Source organism: Pelophylax lessonae (genome assembly GCF_965119305.1).
Source record: "Pelophylax lessonae genome assembly, chromosome: 13".
In the NCBI taxonomy this organism is placed as follows: domain Eukaryota; kingdom Metazoa; phylum Chordata; class Amphibia; order Anura; family Ranidae; genus Pelophylax; species Pelophylax lessonae.
The window spans coordinates 98,137,238-98,157,770 of NC_138780.1; the positions used below are offsets into that span (position 1 = coordinate 98,137,238).

At 46.5% G+C, this 20,533-nt stretch overlaps 1 protein-coding gene across 1 annotated transcript in view; it reads left to right on the plus strand.

Moving 5' to 3' along the window:
• PRKD1 (protein kinase D1) overlaps window positions 1-20,533 on the plus strand; it is a 277,377-nt gene that overhangs the window by 102,587 nt on the left and 154,257 nt on the right. The window contains exon 2 of the mRNA XM_082275698.1: window positions 9,143-9,281. Coding sequence (XP_082131824.1) covers window positions 9,143-9,281 — 139 coding nt within the window. The remainder of the gene's footprint in view (window positions 1-9,142; window positions 9,282-20,533) is intronic.

The following is a 20,533-nucleotide window of genomic DNA, read 5'->3' on the forward strand; positions in this document are numbered from 1 at the left end:
GACCTACCCATAAAAAGGGCTTGAACATTTAAAAGTAACTTCAGCTATAATTTAGGGTCGCCTCAAATCGAAATATCACACCTTCCAATGTATTCAAGGAATAGAGCCTACCTCCATCCAGGATTCCACTGCAGATCCTTTTGCTGATAATCCAGTAAGATGGGAACCTCTATTATAGACAGTAGTGGGTTACACAGCTACTCAAAATCACTCCTATGTACCTTCAGTGTAGGAAGTTACGCCGCATTCAGAGTGAACACTTTACGTGACCCGGTAAGGTGCTCTCTTGATTCTGGCTGTAGTGTATTACATAGAACTTCAGTTAAGGTGAACAGAGTGTGACCGTGTGGCAGTGTTTACTGGATAGCATCAGTATCTTAATTCTGGCCTGGACAAACCTCACCCGGGAGCGAAGAGCCAGCTTTAAAAACAAAGGAGCCAGTTCTATGCAACCTGCATGTGAGTATATAGGTTCTTTTAATTTTGAATATTATTTTAACAATTAAGTTAACAAAAAAATAGAGAAAAGACCATTAATTTACCAGTAGAACATCTTTAAACCATAAATGACAATATATAGTGCCAGATGTTCCCATGGCTGGCCTAGCTGACATTGCTTTTGCCAATTATGTGGCCCCTTGTCCTCCTCATAACCCTTACCCCTCTTTCACACCAATGCCATTTGTCATGTGCTTTAACAGTTTAACATTGCTTTACAAGTTGCACCCTATTTTTGGCAACGGAACTGTTCGAATTGTTGCTGGCCAAGTAGGAGCTGCCCCGGTCTCTCTATCATTACAGAGCTTGGCAGAAGGTGTCATAAGAGATAAAAGTGGTGTTGTATGCATGAGGCTGCCAGTAGTGGTGCACAGGCTGGGTCATCCATTAGTAATTCACTCCCTACAGCCTACCTGACAGGGTAGAATTTTATTTTAAAAAAACCCCGTCACCCCAGTAAAGTGCTTGGATATATAAAAGTAAATTTCGTGGATAAAGTACTATTTTCTTTTAATAAATCAATGTCCTCTTTGTTACAGAGTCAAATTAAAATTCACTCTAATGCTAAAGACTTATCTATAGGGGCAGGACCTTGTTCTATGCAGCTGATTGGCTTCTCATGTGTTGGAGATTTACCTAAAATCTTAGAAGCTGTTAATTTTCTGCTGGAGAATATTCGACAGTCGCAGAAAACCTTTAAAAGGTAATGATTTGCAGTTTCTTTGGGACCCCACTGTGTGGAACTGCACTAGGCCACGGCACTTTTGCTTTTTTCCTGCACTATACCTCTTGGGCTTTTGGCCGAGACCGGGGCAGTTTTTTGTTACCAGGCTGTCAGGCCTAGCCAAAGCACTTTCACTGACACTTTTTATATTTTTGCATTTTTATTTAATTGCTTTCCAAGTGTGTCACACTGCACTTATTCTTTTTCATTTAGGATGGAGGGTATGGGTCTTGGAGCCTACCCTGAAGTCTAGGGGGAAGATGTGCGGCCATTAGGTTTCTTCTCTGGCCTTGGGGGAGTCTGTCTTTGGGAGATACTCTAACCTAGTACTCAGTGGTCAGCTTCGACTGATCACAAAGGGAGTGTCTGCTGGGCTTTTTGGCTTGCTGTACCTTAGTGTGCCTTCCCCTGTCGGGAGTCTTGCGCCCTATGGTTTCAGGGAGGGGTCCTTCCTCTTTGAGAGGGGATCAGAGACACACCTTAAGTGAACTTGTACTTTTTTTGTTTGAATGCACTGTACCATATCCTCGAAGGAGGAAAAAGTGTGTGTGGGGGGTGGACGTAATTAGAAGCCAGTGAATGGGTATCGAAAGCAACCGACCTGTGGTCCGTGTGCTGGTGTAAAATCTAGAAGAGTTCAAGCTGGCTGGCCTGGCAGCCCTTCCTGTGTCTTCCATTCCGCATTTGTGAATAGAAGTTAATAAGAGAGCAATTGGCACTTTTCTCTTGTGGCCCCTAGCTTGCCCCTCACGGCCGAGACAAAAACACATCGCTTAAAATTTCCTGGGTTTGGCATTAGCCCTCAATGGCCAGGTCTTTAAACTGAGTATTTTAAATGTCTGTTGTACTTTAAGTGGAAGTTTAGTCAAAATCGAATGATGGCTAAACTTACTACCACCCCCATTCTAATCCTATTCAATCCAAAGCCTCGTACACACGTGTCGAAATTCGGCAGGGAATTTTCGTCCGACGACCGATCTGCCGATTTTCGGCTTGTTAGTATGATGCTTCCGACAACCGACTCCAACTTTTCGGGCGAAAAAAATCTGGTGTGCAGGCTATAAAATTTTTGTCCTCCGTCAAAACCCGGCCGATTTTCGTGCAGTCAGTACAGATTTCGACAGGGAAAAATCTTATGAGCAAGACTGGGCATGCTCAGAGAAGAAAGAACACAAAGAAAGCAAACCAACACATGAGATCACTTCTGAAGTAGAATTCTGTCGGTCGACAAAAGTCCAGTGCAGTCTAGAGCACATTCCAACCAACAAAACCCCACTCTGGACAAAAGACGGATGACCGGTCAGCGGAAAATCGGTGCGTGTGTACGAGGCTTTACCCTGTAAAGAAAAGATGCTGCTCTGGTCTGGTCACATGATCTCTCCAGCATCTGCTTCTGTGTAGAGGAGAGATCACCGACAACCGCTGCAAATGCTTTGGAGAAAATGTCACCCTATAAACTTAACATAAGTTGCCACGCTGAACAATCAAAATAATAAAAATAGTGTCCATAGTTGGAAACCTCTCATATTAATCTCCAAACACAAAAAAAACAATGTAAGTGAACACAGTCTCTTGAAGTCAATATCCAATGTGAGTCAACAAATAATTTGTGGAATTTTCACCCAGGTGCACGTCCACCTTGAATCACGAGAAATTCTTGCTTACCAGAGATCTAAACTCCAAATTTTAATAGTCTAGACAAGTGTAAGTGATACACTAAATGAAGATCTATTCGGTTCCCTCTGTTTAGGCTGAATAGGATAGTGTCATGGCTGACAATGAAAATCACTCCAACTCACAAACCATAGGGAAAAGAAAAATGGTCCACATAGTGTAAAGCTGTATGGTACTTTATTAAAAGAAAATGATACAAAGAACTCGCAGAACTCCAGATAAAATCCAGCATGTAAAAAAAAAATGAATGGTTTCCCGGACTTGTGTGGTAACATCACAGACATGGACTCCGTCCGGCGTCCTCTACATTGATGCCGCCGCTGACAGCTGATTCTGGGACTGCACTGGAGCGGCTTCAAAATAGGTAAGTATAGCGATCTTTTCTTTACAGGGTTAGATATAATAGGCTTAGAATGGGAGTGGGTTTAGCCTTAGTTAAATTTTGACTGAACTTCCACTTTAATGCTACAACCATTTTATCTAGCAGAACCCCCTCTCCATATTTATATTTTCACAAAAGGACATCTAACAATTGCACACATAAAGTGCATTTATGTATTATTGATGTATGTATTCTTCTTTCCGGACCCATGGGAAGGCGTGAGAATGATCGGTTCAGCAACTGCTGTTACAGCTTTGAACTGGAGCTGCTATTGATACCATTTATTCAAGCAACTTCACTCTAAGAACATTGATACATTGCTGTGCTTTATTTGATCTTCGTTTTTCAACATGATATCCATAGAGCACAACCAAGTTGCTGCAGAATGGGGTCTGCTTTTTCCAGCGAAATGAAAGGCATATGTTCATATATATTTTCACTCCCAATAACACCTAGAATGCCAAATAGCCCTTGTGTGGAATACAGACCTTTACTGATTGTAGAAAGTTAAAGGGGAATTTTATGGCTTTATTTGGCTATGCTTTTATTAGGAGCACAGAAATGAATCGTGTCAAACACAACATGGGACAAAGCACTTGCTCTGGTGTAACGTAAACTGCTGTTTCAGATCAATCTGCCTATCAGCCCCAGCATTTCCACCAGTTGCCAATCTGTTTGCTCACACCCTAGTCAAATATAGGCTTTTGAATAAGGATTGGAGACTCTGGTCTTCTGTGAAAAGAATACAAGGCTTTTTGTGCATGGACAATGGGTGAGGGGGCGCAAGCACAATCCTCATGCTGTACCAGAACTGTTGGTTGCAACCAAGAAAGAAAAGCGCTGTGACCACTGGGAAAACTATTGCTAGTGCTTTTTCTGGTTTATTGGTGTGTTCATCCCCTTGAAATTGAAAAGCGTGATGTAAGTGAGGGGAGCCTTCATAATCTCACACTACAAATATACGTCTATTTTTCAGAAGGCGATTGAAACTAAAGGTAAATCTTTCTCTCACCCTCACTTCCTGGTCTCACAGGCTTTGCTTAGTCAGTGGGCGCCATTGGCTCCCAGTGCTGCCAATCAAAGCCAGTGACGAGGGAGCACGGGGGAGTAGAGTTGAGCCCCCCCCCCCCGCTATCTGTGTCTAGATGGGCCTATGGGGACACTAACCAGAGAGGAGCCTGAAGTGTCGGCAGGGAACCCGAGAAGAGGAGCTTCGGGCCACTCTGTGCAATTCCATTGCACAAAGCAGGTAGGTATAAGCCTGTTAGTTTATTACAATAATAATAATAAAAAAATAATAATAATAAAAAAAAAAGAAAAGACGCATTTAGCGCCGGTTCACATAGGAGCGACGCTACTTTCAGGGGCGACCTCCGAGATCGCGGTGCGAGCAGCGCGCCGCAACCTCGGAGCGGCCGCCACGGACTTCATAACATTGAAGTCTATGGCGGTCGCCTCCTGGTCGCCCCAAAGAAGCTCCGGACCCTTTTTCTAGGTCGGAGCGACTTGTGTCGCTCCTATTAGAACGGGTCCGCAGCTTTCCTATGGGAGGCGACCTGCGGCGACCTGTGAGGCGACCAGGTCGCCTCACAGGTCGCCCTAGTGTGAACCGGGGCTTACAGCCACTTTAGGATGAAAGTAAACTGCTTAGAAAATTGTTGGGCCCAGGAGATTTAGCCATAATGTGCTGTTATGCTGAGCATGTTTACCTTGTAGATTTCCCTTACCAGTGATGCAACAGCCGCAGCCCCCCTCATCACCGGCACTTTTATTGTTTTCCATGTTTAGAGTCTTTGGCCATCTTGATTTTCCAGGCCGAGATGACCCAACTCCCAGGTATGTGCACCGGCAAAGAATTGTGCTCAAACTGTATACTTAGCTGCAAATGCTTCAACAATACTGCTTGCTTGAAGGTGCTGTACACACTACAAACCACAGCCTGTGTGAGAAAAGAGCTGTACAATGACTTCTACTACGGCTGGACCATCAGTACCTTTGGCAGCAAGGCTATAGTACAGGTATCACCCTCTCATTGCTCTTTACAGTTATTAATATTATATCTTCACTAAGTATCTACGTAATTATGTTCAGTTAATGACCTCATAAATTGTTAGAACGGAGAATCCCGGTGGAAACCACTAAACACCCATTGATGATAATGCAAGCCTTATTTTAGCTTTCAGCTGTTGAGCAGTAACACTAGCGGATTTGAAAGGCAAATGCACTTTGTACACTTTGACCCCTGCACAGGGAAGTGAGGCATACAACCAGTCAGATTGCAGTGTTCTTCATGATTTGCTTTTAATGAATTACAGTCAATTTTTATGCTCTGCTGTTTATTCCAACGAAATAAATGCTTTGTGACCCTGTATAGTCAGCTTAACCATTTACTGGAAAAATGATTTTGTTTAGTAAAGATGTCTTCTTGTGGATGGAAATTGATGAAATGAAGCAGACATCCAGTTTTGTCCTTTACTAACCCAGTTTCAGAGTCCGGATGCCCCTCCTGTGTCTGGCAGACTGATAGCTGAGATTAACCAGTCGTAAATCTGTCATTACAGATGTTGGCACTGCTGGCTTTACAGACAGATCATGAGAAAGCGTGTTGACTTTCTCAGACAGCAGGCAATCTTTTAGTGTATGGGTAACAGGATGAAAAGAAGTTCTGTTTAAGGTTGGTAACTGCACCATGTACTCATGGAGACGACCGGTCTTTACATTTTGTAGGCTCTATGTACTTCTGTAGCAGAGACCACTGTGACCTGTGAATGGGTTAATTTGCTATGAATTTCTGATCTTTCTTACTGGTGAACGTCCACATTGTTTTCTGTGTCCAGGACAGTGTAATAAGATTTTATTTGCTTCACAATCCCGTCTTCCCTTTCATTTGATGAAGTGGCATTTACCCCCCAAACATACCTTGAGCTTGCAGTCATGGCAACGCACGCTGGATGCTACTCCGCTGTCATGGAGATCCCTTTCTGTCCAGAGGATGCAATTCAAGGGCTATTAATTGCTAGAAGAGCCCTCGTTAAGAAACAGCGGCATACCCTCATTTACTAAAAAAAAAAAAGACAGACCATGTTAACCCTCAGGCTTCTGCCAACAAGGTCAATTTATTTTCTATGTTTGCACCGCAACCCGGACTTTGAGCGTATACTGTGAGGTTGTAGTTTCTATAATATGATGAAGTGTGCCATTATAACATATTGAAGCCTTTTATTTAGATTCATGAAGGTTAGGAGTTTTCCTTGTGTTTATTGTGCTGTGTGGGCTAATCTGACCGACTCCTCCAACTTTAATCCCTGCCTCCTGAAATTTGCTTGTGCAATCAAACTTCTGAAATGTATAGCACGGAAGGTCTCAAGTACTGGAAATGGTGTCCTACAAATGAAAGCAATACGGTCATTCACAACATGCCACTAAACACGGGTTACAAGTGCCATCAGGAAGAGCTAGGAAAAGCACTATTTGACCATTTTTTTTCTTCTTCTAGCTCAGTGGTCTCCAAACTGCAGCCTGGGGGCCAAATGTGGCCCTTGGCTTGCATTTATCTAGCCCTTGGGGCACTATTCCACTAACTGATGCCAATGATAAGGCACTGATAACAGGGCATTTTCTACTCCCACTGGCCACTCTAAAGCCTGAAGGACAATAAACTGGTCCTTTGCTTAGAAAGCGAACGCCCCTGCGACGCAACGTATGGGCACGTCCTTTCGCGGGAACCTGCCAACCTGTCGCAGTATATGTACGGCGGCTGGTCGGCAAGTGGTTAAAAGTTTGTTTGGTGATACCTTTTAATTTCTATAAATAGAATTTAGGATGCTAAAAAAATTAGAATGTGAAAATACTATAGATCAGTAACTTGGAAGATTGTCAATGAGTTTGGGGACTTGTATATAAACACAATATATGTAGGAGTGCTGGAACCAGTGCTTTGGCTTTGTTGGACAAAGCAACAGGCTCACTTTAAGGCTTCATGTACACGGTCACTGTACACGGACCGTAGCTGAGTTTGTTGATTGCACATATGCCTTATTCCCTAAGAAAGTCTTTGAGGCAATACGTCATACGTGCATACACATGTTTACACCAGATTATAATAGCAACAGCATGAACAGGAGTACTGCCATGTACAGACATTCGCTTCTGTGGCCGGCTTTACGCGCAGTCTGTAGCTACCTGGGAGGGTAAAAACACTAGGACTTTACACAAGATCGTATTTTACCCCTCAAAGCACCCAAATCACTTTAAGTTTATGTAAAGCCAGAATTTTTTTTATCTTTGTATTTTTAGTCATGAAAAAGAGAGGCTTTAAAAGAGAAGTGCAGGATTTAAAGCGGAGTTCCATCCGAAAGTGGAACTTCCGCTCATCTGTACCCCCCCCCCCCTCCGATGCCATATTTGGCACCTTTTAGAGCAGAGGGGGGAATGGATACCTGTTTTTGATAGGTACTCTTCCCCACTTCTGGGAGACAGTGCAACGGTGCCGTCCCTCAGGAGATTGCCCCCCCCCCCCTTTCCCACCACTGAGCACAACTTGAATGTGCAGCACGCTTCGCACATGCGCAGTAGGGGACCGGCTGTGAAACCCAAAGGCTTCACTGCCGGTTTCCTTTAGAAAGTATGGGAGCGGCAGTAGCACCCGGCAGCCAAACCAAAAAATCGGCTGAGGTGCTGACATTGCAGGCTCCCTGAACAGTAAGTGTCTGTCTATAAATTAAAAGTAAGCAGCTACAGTATTAAGTCAGCAGCTCCAATTAACGTATCCGCTGACTTAATACTGTAGCTGCTGACTTTTAATTTTTTTTTTCCCAGCTGGAACACCGCTTTAAAAATAACAGTCCTACTCGATGCTGCATTTGTCCCCCGCTGCCTCGGAGACTGCGAGATGAGCAATCAGAGATGGCTGATCGCTCAGTTCTCGGTCTTCATTTTGTAGAGAGCCGGTGACTGGCGCTCTCTGCTCTGCCCCTCCATCACTCACTATAGCACTGGGCTGTGAAGGGAGTGGGAGTGGCTGGCTCAGTTTCTCAGCTGCACGCAGAGAGGCAGAGCCAGCTGCCACTCAGATATCTGGGTGGATCCCAACATTAAAGTCGGGTCTTTTCAGAGTCTGGCCTGCCTGAGTGACATCACCCGACAGCAGACTTTAGCCCACTGTGGGCTGAATACTGATCACTGGAGTGCAGAACTAAGTGCATTTCTGTCATCTACAAGAGTAGTATGGACAAAAGAGCTTTGCAATCTGTTATCTGTGTTCATGGGGACAGTCTTGGGGATTCGCACAACTACTGTAACTAAAAGAACCCATGTAACCAAGCATGATTAGTCTGGGAGTGAGGAAACTGCAAACAGTTTTTTTTTTTTTTGTTCAATGGCAAGAATGAGTGGCTTCAAAATTCCAAATAATGTAGATAGTCTATGCTCATGTGTGTCATGTTACTGTGTGAATTGTATCTATGTTGGTCAAAGCAGAGGTTTCTGTATGCATGATCTCTTGGTTCAGCCAATCCCAGCACATATGCCTTACTACAGTTAGCAATATAATAATCAATTTGTAGCTGTTTTCACTTCAAAGACTTTCTACTTTCCACTGATACTAATGCGTCTTCATTAAAACTGTACGAGGAAGGCTTTAACTAATTTTATAGTATAATGTAAGTGGAAACCAGTTTCACTTGTTTTACTGTGTATTTTTGTATTTTGTTCAAATTCCATGGCTATGCTGCATACTTCTCCAGCTCTCTGTTAAAGAATATTCATTTCATTTGTCTTCCAATATTTTTATGTGCTGTGCCATTTATCTTTGCAGTTCCTATTGTAGAGCTACTATGAACACATTTTATCCTCTTGTGTTTCAGTTTCCAGAATGTGGATTCTATGGGATGTATGACAAGATCCTCCTTTTCCGCCATGATCCAAACTCCGAAAACATTCTGCAGTTGGTTAAATCTGAGGCAGATATTCAAGAGGGAGATCTCATTGAAGTGGTGCTTTCAGGTAATGTTTCTTTTCTATAACCTTTCTACCACCCAGATAGGCTTTGTGTATTCTGTACCCAACCCCCAACAGTCCATGGTCCTAAACTAAAGTAGGATTTTGGCTGGTTAATTCAACTAGTCTCGCTAGCATAACTACCGTATATACTCGAGTATAAGCCGACCAGAGTATAAGCCGAGGCCCCTACTTTTACCATAAAAAGATGGGAAAAATGATTGACTTGAGTATAAGCCTAGGGTGAGAATGCAGGTTGGCGGGCATGGTACAGGAGAATGCAGGGTGGCAGGCATGGTACAGGAGAATGCAGGGTGGCAGGCATGGTACAGGAGAATGCAGGGTGGCAGGCATGGTACAGGAGAATGCAGGGTGGCTGGCATGGTACAGGTGAATGCAGGGTGGCTGGCATGGTACAGGTGAATGCAGGGTGGCTGGCATGGTACAGGAGAATTCAGGGTGGCAAGCATGGTACAGGAGAATGCAGGGTGGCTGGCGTGGTACAGGTGAATGCAGGGTGGCTGGCGTGGTACAGGAGAATGCAGGGTGGCTGGCGTGGTACAGGTGAATGCAGGGTGGCTGGCGTGGTACAGGAGAATGCAGGGTGGCAGGCATGGTACAGGAGAATGCAGGGTGTCTGGCATGGTACAGGAGAATGCAGTGTGGCTGGCATGGTACAGGAGAATTCAGGGTGGCAAGCATGGTACAGGAGAATGCAGTGTGGCTGGCATGGTACAGGAGAATGCAGTGTGGCTGGCATGGTACAAGAGAATTCAGGGTGGCAAGCATGGTACAGGAGAATGCAGTGTGGCTGGCATATACAGGATAATTCAGGGTGGCAAGCATGGTACAAGAGGATGTGGGGTTGCGGCCATACAAGTGCGGCTGTGTTTCACTTACCTGTTCCAGAGGCGCCTTCATTTTAAAAATGGCGCCGCCCGGGGGGCGCCAACACGTCATTGCGTACGCGCCGCCGCCGCTCGGGAAAGCTGGTATACGTTTGGCTATTCCCGGCCTGTCCCGAGCGGTGGCGGCGCATGCGCGGTGACATGTATACGCGGGTGGCGCCATTTTTAAATATTAAACACGGCGGAGCGGCCAGGAACTTTTTTTTTTTTTCGTTGACTCGAGTATAAGCCGGCTTATACTCGAGTATATACGGTATAATGATTTGAGGTTAAAAGGGGGCAGCCAGTTTCTCTTTAAAGAGAGAGTCCTTAGCACTGTGGCAACTGGAAGTGAAAACAAGGCTTTTTTTTTTTACTTGGTTCTAATGGATAAATTAAACAGCTGGGTATAGAGGAAATGTGAGAATAAGCAGTAGTGCTGCAAAGGCAGGGATCAATGGCCCTACTTGGCATATTCAGCTTAATGAAAGTAAAGCTATAAGGGCTCTTAGACCTCTTAAACTCTGGTTTCTCTTCAGATCGTGTAAGTTGTTCGCCTTTTAGATCTCTTAAATCTAATCAGATCCCTCTAATTGTACCCAGCAGTAGTAAAAACAGGCACATTAGCCAATTTTACAGTATATAGAACTCTTGAAAAGCCAAAAAGGTCTGATAAAAGCAGATTTCACTGCAATTTACACATTACTGACTAGACCATGGGTGCATAACCCGTGGTGCCCTCTGATGTGACCCGTGACCTCAAACTAGGGAGGCGCATGCCTGAGATCAGTAACCCATTGATTACTGTCATGGCTTGCCGACTCGCCATCCCAGAGCATCATAGTGCAGTGAGCTAGGGATGGCAGCAGTGGGATTACGAACCACGTAAGACGATACTTCCCCTGTAGCACTGGCTCCTGTCCCAGGCAGATTATACCAAGCGCGCTCTGCTTCAAATCCTTTTTAGCAGCCTGGAGAGTGATTCCTGCAGCAGCAGCTTCAAGAGGAAAAGGGCATTGTGTTAACACATACACTGTGCTTAATAGCTTTCACAATGGGCATATTAGGACCTATAAATGGTCTAAAAACTATTAGGCAGTGCCCCTGCAGCTTTCCTGTGGGTTAGCTGCACTGAGCCATAGACCTCTATAATATCCTGTGGGTTTGGTGCGCTTTTTTTGTCTGTGGAAAAGGGCAGGAAACCCCCAGGAAACCTACAGGTGCACTGTGCTGGACCAGCAGATCAGTGTAAAAGCAGCCATCTAAGGGGGCTTGGGACAGTAGTGGCTCATTTTATGTTTACAGTTTGAGGGGTGGTAAAAAGCTATTTCCAGATGGATCAGACAGACGGTGGTGCAAGGCTTATTCAATTAAGGGTCAGGTTCCACCTTTCCCTGTTAGGCGCATTCTACTCGGCGCTTAGTGCTTCCTGGGCTTTTCACCATCAGGCATCTGTGCTTCAGGTTTTGAAGGTAGCCACCTGGTTGTCTGTTCACACCTTTATTAAATTTTAAAAGGTGGATGTGTTGGCATCAGCTGATGCTTCTTATGGCCGCCAAATTTTGCAGGCTGCAATTTAGTGAACTTTTTGGCCTTCCCTGTGGTTGTTTACTGTTTGTTTCAGGTGGGCCTCATCCTAATGTTCTGATGAGTCCTGTGTTGCCTGGTTGTCTGTGTCTAGCCTTGGGGTCTTGTTTTTCTGCTGTTCCCACCCCTCATTTTATGTGGTAATGCTGTGGGACGTCCCTACTGATATGCATCAGAGGACTGCGTCCGTCAATGAACGGTTGAGAAAACTGGATTTTTGACTTACCGTAAAATCATTTTCTCTTAGGTTCATTAATGGACGCAGTACCCGCCCCTCTATTTTGGGTTGGGTTGGTATTGTTTTCTCTGACACTGCTTTAATACAAAACTGACATCCTATGCAGGAAGTGAGAGGTATACCCCCTGGGACTGCCCATAGGCATAGTCAGAACTTTTTTTCTGCCTAGTGTCCTACTCCTGTAGGGGGTAGTTATAACCCCACTGATATGCATCAGAGGACTGCGTCCGTCAATGAACCTAAAAGAAAGGGATTTTACGGTAAGTCAAAAATCCAGTTTTTCTGCTCTTAAAGAAAATGTACTTGGCCTAAAAATAGAAAAAGAATGTGGTCACCACATCTTAGGACTGGTAGCCTTCAGTGTGTTCAAATTTTGTTCATGGACTGCTATGGACTGGTGTCTGATTGCTTTGCCCTAGAGGCTTCCCTCTAGAGCAGTCACCTGGATCGGTTGCCTCTCAACCGGGATTGTACCTGGACCCTGCAGGCAGAAGAACTAGGACTGCCTTTAAGCTGTTGCCACTGGATCCTGTGGAGAGATTTCACCTTTGCTGTGAATGGCTGAATTGCAAAGCTTGTAGGGTTCTATACAGGTCCCAGGCAATGGTAGACTGCAGAGAAGCCCAGACCCTTATGATCCTGGTGTTGGTTTGCCTGTAGGAGAGACTAAGGTTGAGTCAGGCCTTTAAACTTTGCTGCAGAAAATGTTGAACTGATAATTGTTCCTTTTATCTTTGGAGTTCTTGGGTCCTGTTGCTTCCGCCCTTCTGGCAACAGAGGATCAGTGGCTGTGGTTGGTGCTGCGCCGTTTTTTTCTATTAGTGGGCAGTAGTATGGAACATCATTTTGTTTTTTAATATGCCAGTACCCATTTTGTTCCTTCTCTTCCAGGACAGGTCTTCGGGATATATAGTGTATGCACCTGACATGTTGACAGTCTCAGTCTCTTAGCACAGGCCCAGATGCTGCCGAACAATCACCTTTCAATGCCACACAAGTGACATGGCACCAAGCGGCACTTATGGGCTCTGCTGCCTTGGCTGCTCTGGTCACTCTTACATGGCCTCCTAAATATGTTTTCATGAGTACCATCTGGAAAGTTGTCACAGGCATGTCATACATGACAGATAAAAGGCACAAGGAATGCTTTCCTGTTGCAATGATGGCTAACCGCACAAGGAGATATTCCGGGATCCCAAAAGCCCTTCTAGTACTAGTGCTCTGCATGATGCTCACACTGCTTTTTTTTTATTTTCTGGGTCCACATCTCCTTCAGGGGCATCTATCTCCAATACTTTTGTATCTCAGGAGTCAGTTTTAGTGCTGTGGCTAGTATTTTGGAGCAGTTGTGACTGCAAGCATACCCATTCTCCCTTGTCATCAGGTTGTTCATGGATTTTCTTCAATTTGCCTTACAGCTGTTGGAGGAAGAGGGGGACAGGCACTGGGAGGTACTGACGGCCAATTTTGCGGTGGTTTACCATTAAAAATAGCGACGGCCATGACAGTGGAGCCCTGTGGGTGGTGATTTCGGCGGTGGGAGCCCCTCCTCATCCCCTGGTGCTGACTCCTGGATCCTTTCATTTCCTGATCGCTGCTTGCGTAGTGCAGGTTCTCCTGGTGGCTGCAGGTGCCTGTTTCCGCTGGGTGGTGAGTCTTTTTGGGGGCGGGACAAGGTCAGATCCTGCATCTGATTCGGCTACCACGGACGTGGGTCTCACTGCTTGGTCTACGACCACACGCCCATTATCCTCAGATAGGATGATTATTCAAACATCTGCAACCATGCACGAAAGGGCACTGGTGAAAGCACTGATTGTATGTGTGCGTGAGACCTTATAGATGGAGGACGCAGCTGCGATGGAGGCGCAGGTTCCCTTTGGCACTCACAAGCCATCCAGAGCGGCAAAGGTGTTTCCTTTCCCCACCTATTTTGACAATTGTTGCTAAAGAGTGTGAACGACCATAGCATCCCCTTGGGGTCCCTAAGCTCTTTACTAGGCTAAACCCCTATGAGGAGTTCTTTCTTAAGAAGTGGACTGTTCCATCTGTGGTGGACCCTCCGATTTCCAGATTGAACAAGGCAACCATGATTCTGGTTGAAGAGTCCCCGGCCATTAAGGATCTGGCTGACAGGAAGACAAAGGCTGTAGCCTGCAATATGTACACTCTGGCTGTTTTAGCACGGAGCTTGGTGTTCACCATTGCCCTGGTGTCGCAAACTCTGAGTGGGCTAAGCTTTTATGCCGTGACCTGGAGGGAGAACTGCTCCCCCCTGCCTTTGCTGAGCTGGTGGACCAGCTGGTCCAGGGGCTACAGATTATCTGTGATGCCTCTTTAGATGTGGCTCCCCTAGTGGCTCGGTTCTCTGTTTCGGCAGTGGTCCTTCAGAGTGTCTTTTGGCTTAGAAGGACCAGACTTCTAAAAAGGCCTCGACTCTTGACTAATCTCTCCTTTCAAGGAGATCACCTGTTTAGAGCTACCCTGGATGACATCATTAAAGGGGGAAAGAGTACCTTTCTTCCGCAGGCTACTAAGGGCAAGGAACCTTGTCAATGTGGGTCCTCCTCAACTCATAAAAAGTTTTTTCGTCCCTTAGGGTCTACTGACAAGGGCTCAAAGCCTTTCAGGGCCTCCTCTGGGGGATCCAAATGAACCTGATCTGGTAAGCTGAGAACGGGCTTCTCCAGACCCATGGACAAGGCTCCTTCTGCATTACGGTGCAACCTCGCCCTTATCGGGGGGTGGGGCGACGTTTTCACTGGTTTACAGTCCCGTGGACTTCCCTGGTTCAAGACAAGTGGGTCCGCTAAGTAATTTGGTCTGGCTACAAGATACATTTTTGCTCTTGTCTCCTGGCGCAAGGTTCTTCCCTTCCAACTTGCGCCTGTCCCCGGACTGCTTTCAGGGTCTTTTTGGGGCACTACAAAACCTGTTACTTCAAGGGGTGATTGTCCCAGTTCAGACTTTGGAACGTTTTCAGGGTTTTTACTCAAACCTGTTTACAGTTTCCAGGAAGGAAGGCAAGTTGAGTCCAATCCTAGACCTCAAGGCGCTGAACTGCTTTGCGTGGGTGCAGAAGTTCAGGATTAAGTCCATTCCCACGGTAGTGGCATCCCTGCATCAGGGGGATTTTCTTGCCTCTATCGACATCAAGGATGCTTACCTTCATATTCCAATATGTGCTGGTCACCAGCGCTTCCTCTGCTTTGTCATGGGAGAGGAACATTATCAGTGTGTGGCGTTACCCTTTGGTCTCGCCTCGGGTCTTCGCAAAAGTGTTAGACCCGGCGCTAGTATTGTTATGCCAACGGGGGATCGCGGTACTGGGCTACTTGGACGACCTCCTCCTGCGAGTGGAGTCCCCTGCTGCTCTGGTGGAAAACCGGGAAATCACCATACGAACTCTGTGGGAGTCTAATGGATTCTGATTTTTCAGAAGTCTGCTCTGGTTGCGTCCACAAAGTTGGACTATCTAGGTCTAACTCTGGACTCTGCCTTTGCCAGAGTGCTCTTTCCTCTGGACAAACACCAGAATTTTAGGACGAAATTCGTCTCCGGTGGCTTCATTCTCCGGTGCTTCGGCTGGGCAAATCCTTCCTCCCCTTGTATTGGACAGTGGTCACCACAGATGCCAACCTGTTCGGCTGGGGAGGCGTCTTCGGCTAAAATTCTGCTCGGGGTCTTGACAATGGAAGAGTCCAGATTACCGATCAATGTATTATCACTCCGAGCGATCAGACTGTGCCTTGACCAATGAATGGATCGTCTTCAGGGATGTCCAATGCGCATTCAAGTGGACAGTACCACGGCTGTGGCATGTGTCAATCACCAGGGGGGCCAAAGAAGTGTCCTGGCGGCTCTGGAAGTAGCCGGTATTTTAAGGTGGGCAGAACAGTTCGTTCCAGCCCTCTCCGCCTGGGCTTGGCACCCCGGTCTAGTGCGGCTGGACCTTGAAAACTTCCTCTCGGTGAGGATCTGCTGTTCAAAGGACCAATCCAACTTCCTGCCTTACAGTCGCTGACTTTGATGGCTTGGCTGTTGAACAGCAGGTGCTGATGGATAGAGGTTTGTTGGAGTTGATAATTCCAACACTGTTAACAACTTAAGCCCCAGGCCTATTTTGGACACTTTTTGTTTACAAGTTAAAATCAGTATTTTTTCCTAGAAAACTACTTAGAACCCCCAAACATTGTATATATTTTTTTAGCAAAGACTCTGGAGAATAAAATAACGGTCATTGCAATATTTTTTGTCACGCGGTATTTGCGCAGCAGTCTTTAAAACGCCATTTTTTGGGGAAAATTGCGAAAAATCACATTTCACTGCATTTAAAAAAAACGAAACCGTAAAGTTAGCCCATTTTTTTTTTTGTATATTGTGAAAGATGATGTCACGCCGAGTAAATAGATACCCAACGTGTTACGGTTTAAAATTGCGCACACCCGTGGGATGGCGACAAACTACGGTCAATGGAAATCTCAATAGGCGACGCTTTAAAAATTTTTAACGGTTACCAGTTTAGAGTTCGAGTGTAGCTTTTTTTTTTTTTTTTTAATTATTGCTCACTCTCTGGCGATCGCGGCGATACCTCACATGTGTTTCAACATGTTTGAACAGAGAGCCAACGGCGACGGGGGCGGCTAAATTTTTTTTCCCCCTATTTATTTATTTTTTTTAACTTTATCACAGTTTAAAAAAAAATCTGATCATATTTATTGCTGTCACAAGCAATGTAAACATCCCTTGTGACAGCAATATGCAGTGACAGGTACTCTTTATGGAGGGATCGAGGGTCTAAAAGACCCTCGACCCCTCCACTACACTTCCATGTATTCAAAAACGCCGAAAACGGTGGTGAGAGTCTCTTGGGGTTCATCCTTGCTCTTTCTCAGTGGCTCAGATCTTGGCCTTCCTTCAACAGGGGGTTGAGCAGAAACTGGCCTTGACTACTATCAAGGGTCAGATTTCGGCATTAGCGGTCTTCTTTCTTAGGCCCCTGGCCACATACTCCCCGGTGCATACTTTTCTTCAGGGAGTTAGACACTTGGTTCCTCCAGTGCGGTCTCCGTTGCTGCGTTGGGACCTCAATTTGGTGCTCAGTCCTCCAGAAGCCTCCTTTTGAGAATCCTCGAGAGATTCCCCTGCTTAAGCTGTCCCAGAAGGTGACCTCCTTGGTGGCTATCACTTCTGTGCGCAGGGTGTCGTATTTGGCGGCATTATCCTGTCCACCTTACTTGGTGGTTTTTCGTCCCTGTCCATCGTTTCTTCCAAAGGTTGTCTCTGATTTTCATTTAAATGAAGACATTGGATGTGGTCCAGGCAATTAGTGTGTACCTGGCAGCTACGGAGTCTTTTAGCAAGTCAGACTCACTATTTGTGCTCACGGATAGATATTGGAAAGGGTTGTCCACTTCCTTTGCGACCATTTCCGGATAATTCAGGCAGGCGGTGATCAAGGCCTATTCCTTCAGGGGTCAGGTTCCTCCTTTCCCTGTCAAGGCACACTCTACTCGGGCGCTCAGTGCCTCCTGGGCCTTACGTCCTGAGGCGTCAGTGACACAGGTTTACAAGGAGGTCACCTGGTCGTCGGTGCACACTTTCACGAAGTTCTATAATGTGTTGGCATCTGCGGATGCTTCCTGTGGCCGCAAGGTTTTGCAGGCTGCTGTTTAGAGGACCTGGTCCTCTTTGAGGGTGTATTGTTTTTTCAGGTGAGCTCCAGTTCTTTTGGTTAAGCTACTGTTTACCTGGTTGGCTATAGTTAGCCTAGAGAATTTCCTTTTTGCTGTTCCCATCACTCATGTTTAACACCGCTTTGGGACATCCCAATGGTTAAGAAATCAGGAGCTGTGTCCGTCAATGAACGAAAGAGAAAATGGTATTTTCTCTGTCGCTCATTGACAGACGTAGTCCTCTTTGATTCACATCAATTGGGTTATGTTGCCTCCGCAGGAGTAGGACTAGGCAGGAACGAAAAAACGTTCTGGCTCCACCCTAGGGGCAGTCCCAGAGGGTATATCCTCCCTCTCTCTGCTACAGGGAATCAGTTTTTTTTTTGTCTAGACAGGAGTAAGGACCTAAGTTCCTTGCTGGGATCTCTGGTCCTGGCAAGATTTTTTTTAGAAAAAATATTTTTTTAGGTAGTTTCTCCAGTTTTTTTCCTGTGAGATCTTCAAGCAAATTACGCCGGATCTGGGGGACGGGCTGGATGTTGAGATCCAGTGGTCACCCCAGCCGGCCTACGAGCGCGCGCAGACCATTGCACCGCGCTTGGTCGGCCTCGACACATTCAAGTAAGTATGCGGGGCCGGGCAACGGGCTGGATGTTGAGATCCAGTGGTCACCCCGGTTCAGCCTACGAGCGCGTGCAGACCAGAGCTCCCCATTGGAGGGACTGACCTTGCGAGTTAAAAGGTCTCGCTTGGACGCCAGGAACCAGAGAGTCAAGGCGTCCGGAGTGGTCAACAACCCCCCACCCCGGTGGAGAGGGTATTGTGAAGAGAGGGTGCCTGTCGGTTCGGTATGGTGAGTAAATGTTTCCTTTTCCTCGTCATGAGGCATTTTGGAATATGGGCCCTCCATACATGGTCAGTATCTTTCTGACACTAAAAGCCCCCCTTGTAAATACAGCATGTGTTTGGTGGGCAAGCGGACTTGGTTTGGGAGCTAACACTCTACCCAGCAGACTGCAGTATTACAGCAGACATAGGAGGTATAATCCTACCTTGGTTGTAGTGGACCTCCTGCAGGTCGATAAACCGCCATTAGCGTGGTATGCAGGTGGATGTGCTGGGAAAACGCTACTTCGGCAATCCGCCGCCATTTTGCTGTAGACCAGGTACACGAGCGTCCGCAGGTCACGCCGGCCGCCATTTTTTTGGAGTCTATTGTCTCCCGTATGGGGGCGGCCATGTTTGAAGAGCCCAGCTAACCTCGAGGAGAGCTGGGAACGCCGGAAGGCGTACACAGGGGGTGGAGCCACTTCCTTCTACCCGGGAAAACGAGCACAGTTCTTCCCAGTCTGTAAAAGACAAACGCTGACTGCAGTTGTTAGGAAACTTCTCTGCATCGGGTGGTGAGCCTTGGGGGTCCCTCTCTCTCTCTGTGGGGGTCAAGAAGCAGGTACACTGAGGGGCGCTATTGCGCTAGGGGGATACAGATAAAAAAAAAAAAAAAAAAAAAAGTTTTTTTCTGGCAAAGTGTCCTGGGTTAACATGGAACCTGCCACTCATGTATCTCCACCTGATCCCCTCGAGGGGTCTGCAGGATCCTCCAGCACCCCGCTTACGATTCAATCATTGTCAGCTATTATGGAGACTTTTGTGTCCCGGGTGGAAGTGGCTTGTCAGGGACAGGGAGCAAGAAAGCGACCCCCGCCTACCCCCATTTTATCTGAAACTTCGGATTCAGAATCTGAGCCTATTTCTGCAGTTGCAGGTACCTCATCTGGGATTGGTGTCGCGGGTACTGTCTCTTCAGACAGTGAGGAGGATGTTTCGGCATCAGCCATAGCCCGAGAGGAAGCGTTGGTAAACGCACTCATTGTATCTGTTCAAGAAACCTTAAGATTACAGGGTACTCCGTCGGAAGTAGCTGAGACTGAAATTCCCTTTGGGACTAAAAAACGCATCAAAGTGGCAAAGGTTTTTCCATTGCCCAAATGTTTTGGCCATCCAATCAAAGAAGAATGGAGTCTTCCAAAACGCACTTCTGCTATTTCCAAACGCATTAACAGGCGTTATCTGTTTGAGGAAACCCTCATTAAAGCGGAGTTCCACCCAAAAGTGGAACTTCGCTTTAGGGAGTCCTGACCCCCCCGACATGCCACATTTGGCATGTCATTTTTTGGGGGGGGGGAGCGGGTACCTAGTTTTGACAGGTACCCGCTCCCACTTCCGCTCGGAGCGGCGCCCTGAGCGGAAGTTCTCCTCTCCCCCTCCCTCCCTGCAATCTTCTGGGACACGTCAGAGGTCCCAGAAGATTGCCGGCCAATCACGGCGCGCAGCGTGACTCGCGCATGCGCAGTGGGTACCCGGCTGTGAAGCCGCAAACTGTAACAGCCGGGTGCCCACAGCAGTGATGCCGGCGCCGAGGGAGAGGATCGAGGCTTCCGGCGGCCGCATCGCTGGACCGTTGGACAGGTGAGTAAATGGCTGGAACTCCGCTTTAAGAAATGGACAGAACCACCTGTGGTGGATTCACCAATTTCTAGATTAAATAAAGCCACGGTTATTCCATTAGAAGACGCTCCGTCTTTTAAGGATCCGGTGGATCGCAAGATAGAAGCTATGTCTCGCACCATGTTTTCCTTGATTGGATCAGCTTTCAGACCAATAATTGCTATTGGGCTGGTTTCGCAGACTGTAACTGAATGGACCAAATGGTTACGCCGGGACTTAGAAGAGGTCCCTCAGGCGGTATCAGATTTGTTGGAACAGATGATACAGGGGATACAGTTTGTGTGTGATGAGGCGTTAGACGCCACTCCATTATTGGCGCGAGCATCAGTTTCAGCAGTGGTTCTCAGGCGTACACTGTGGCTA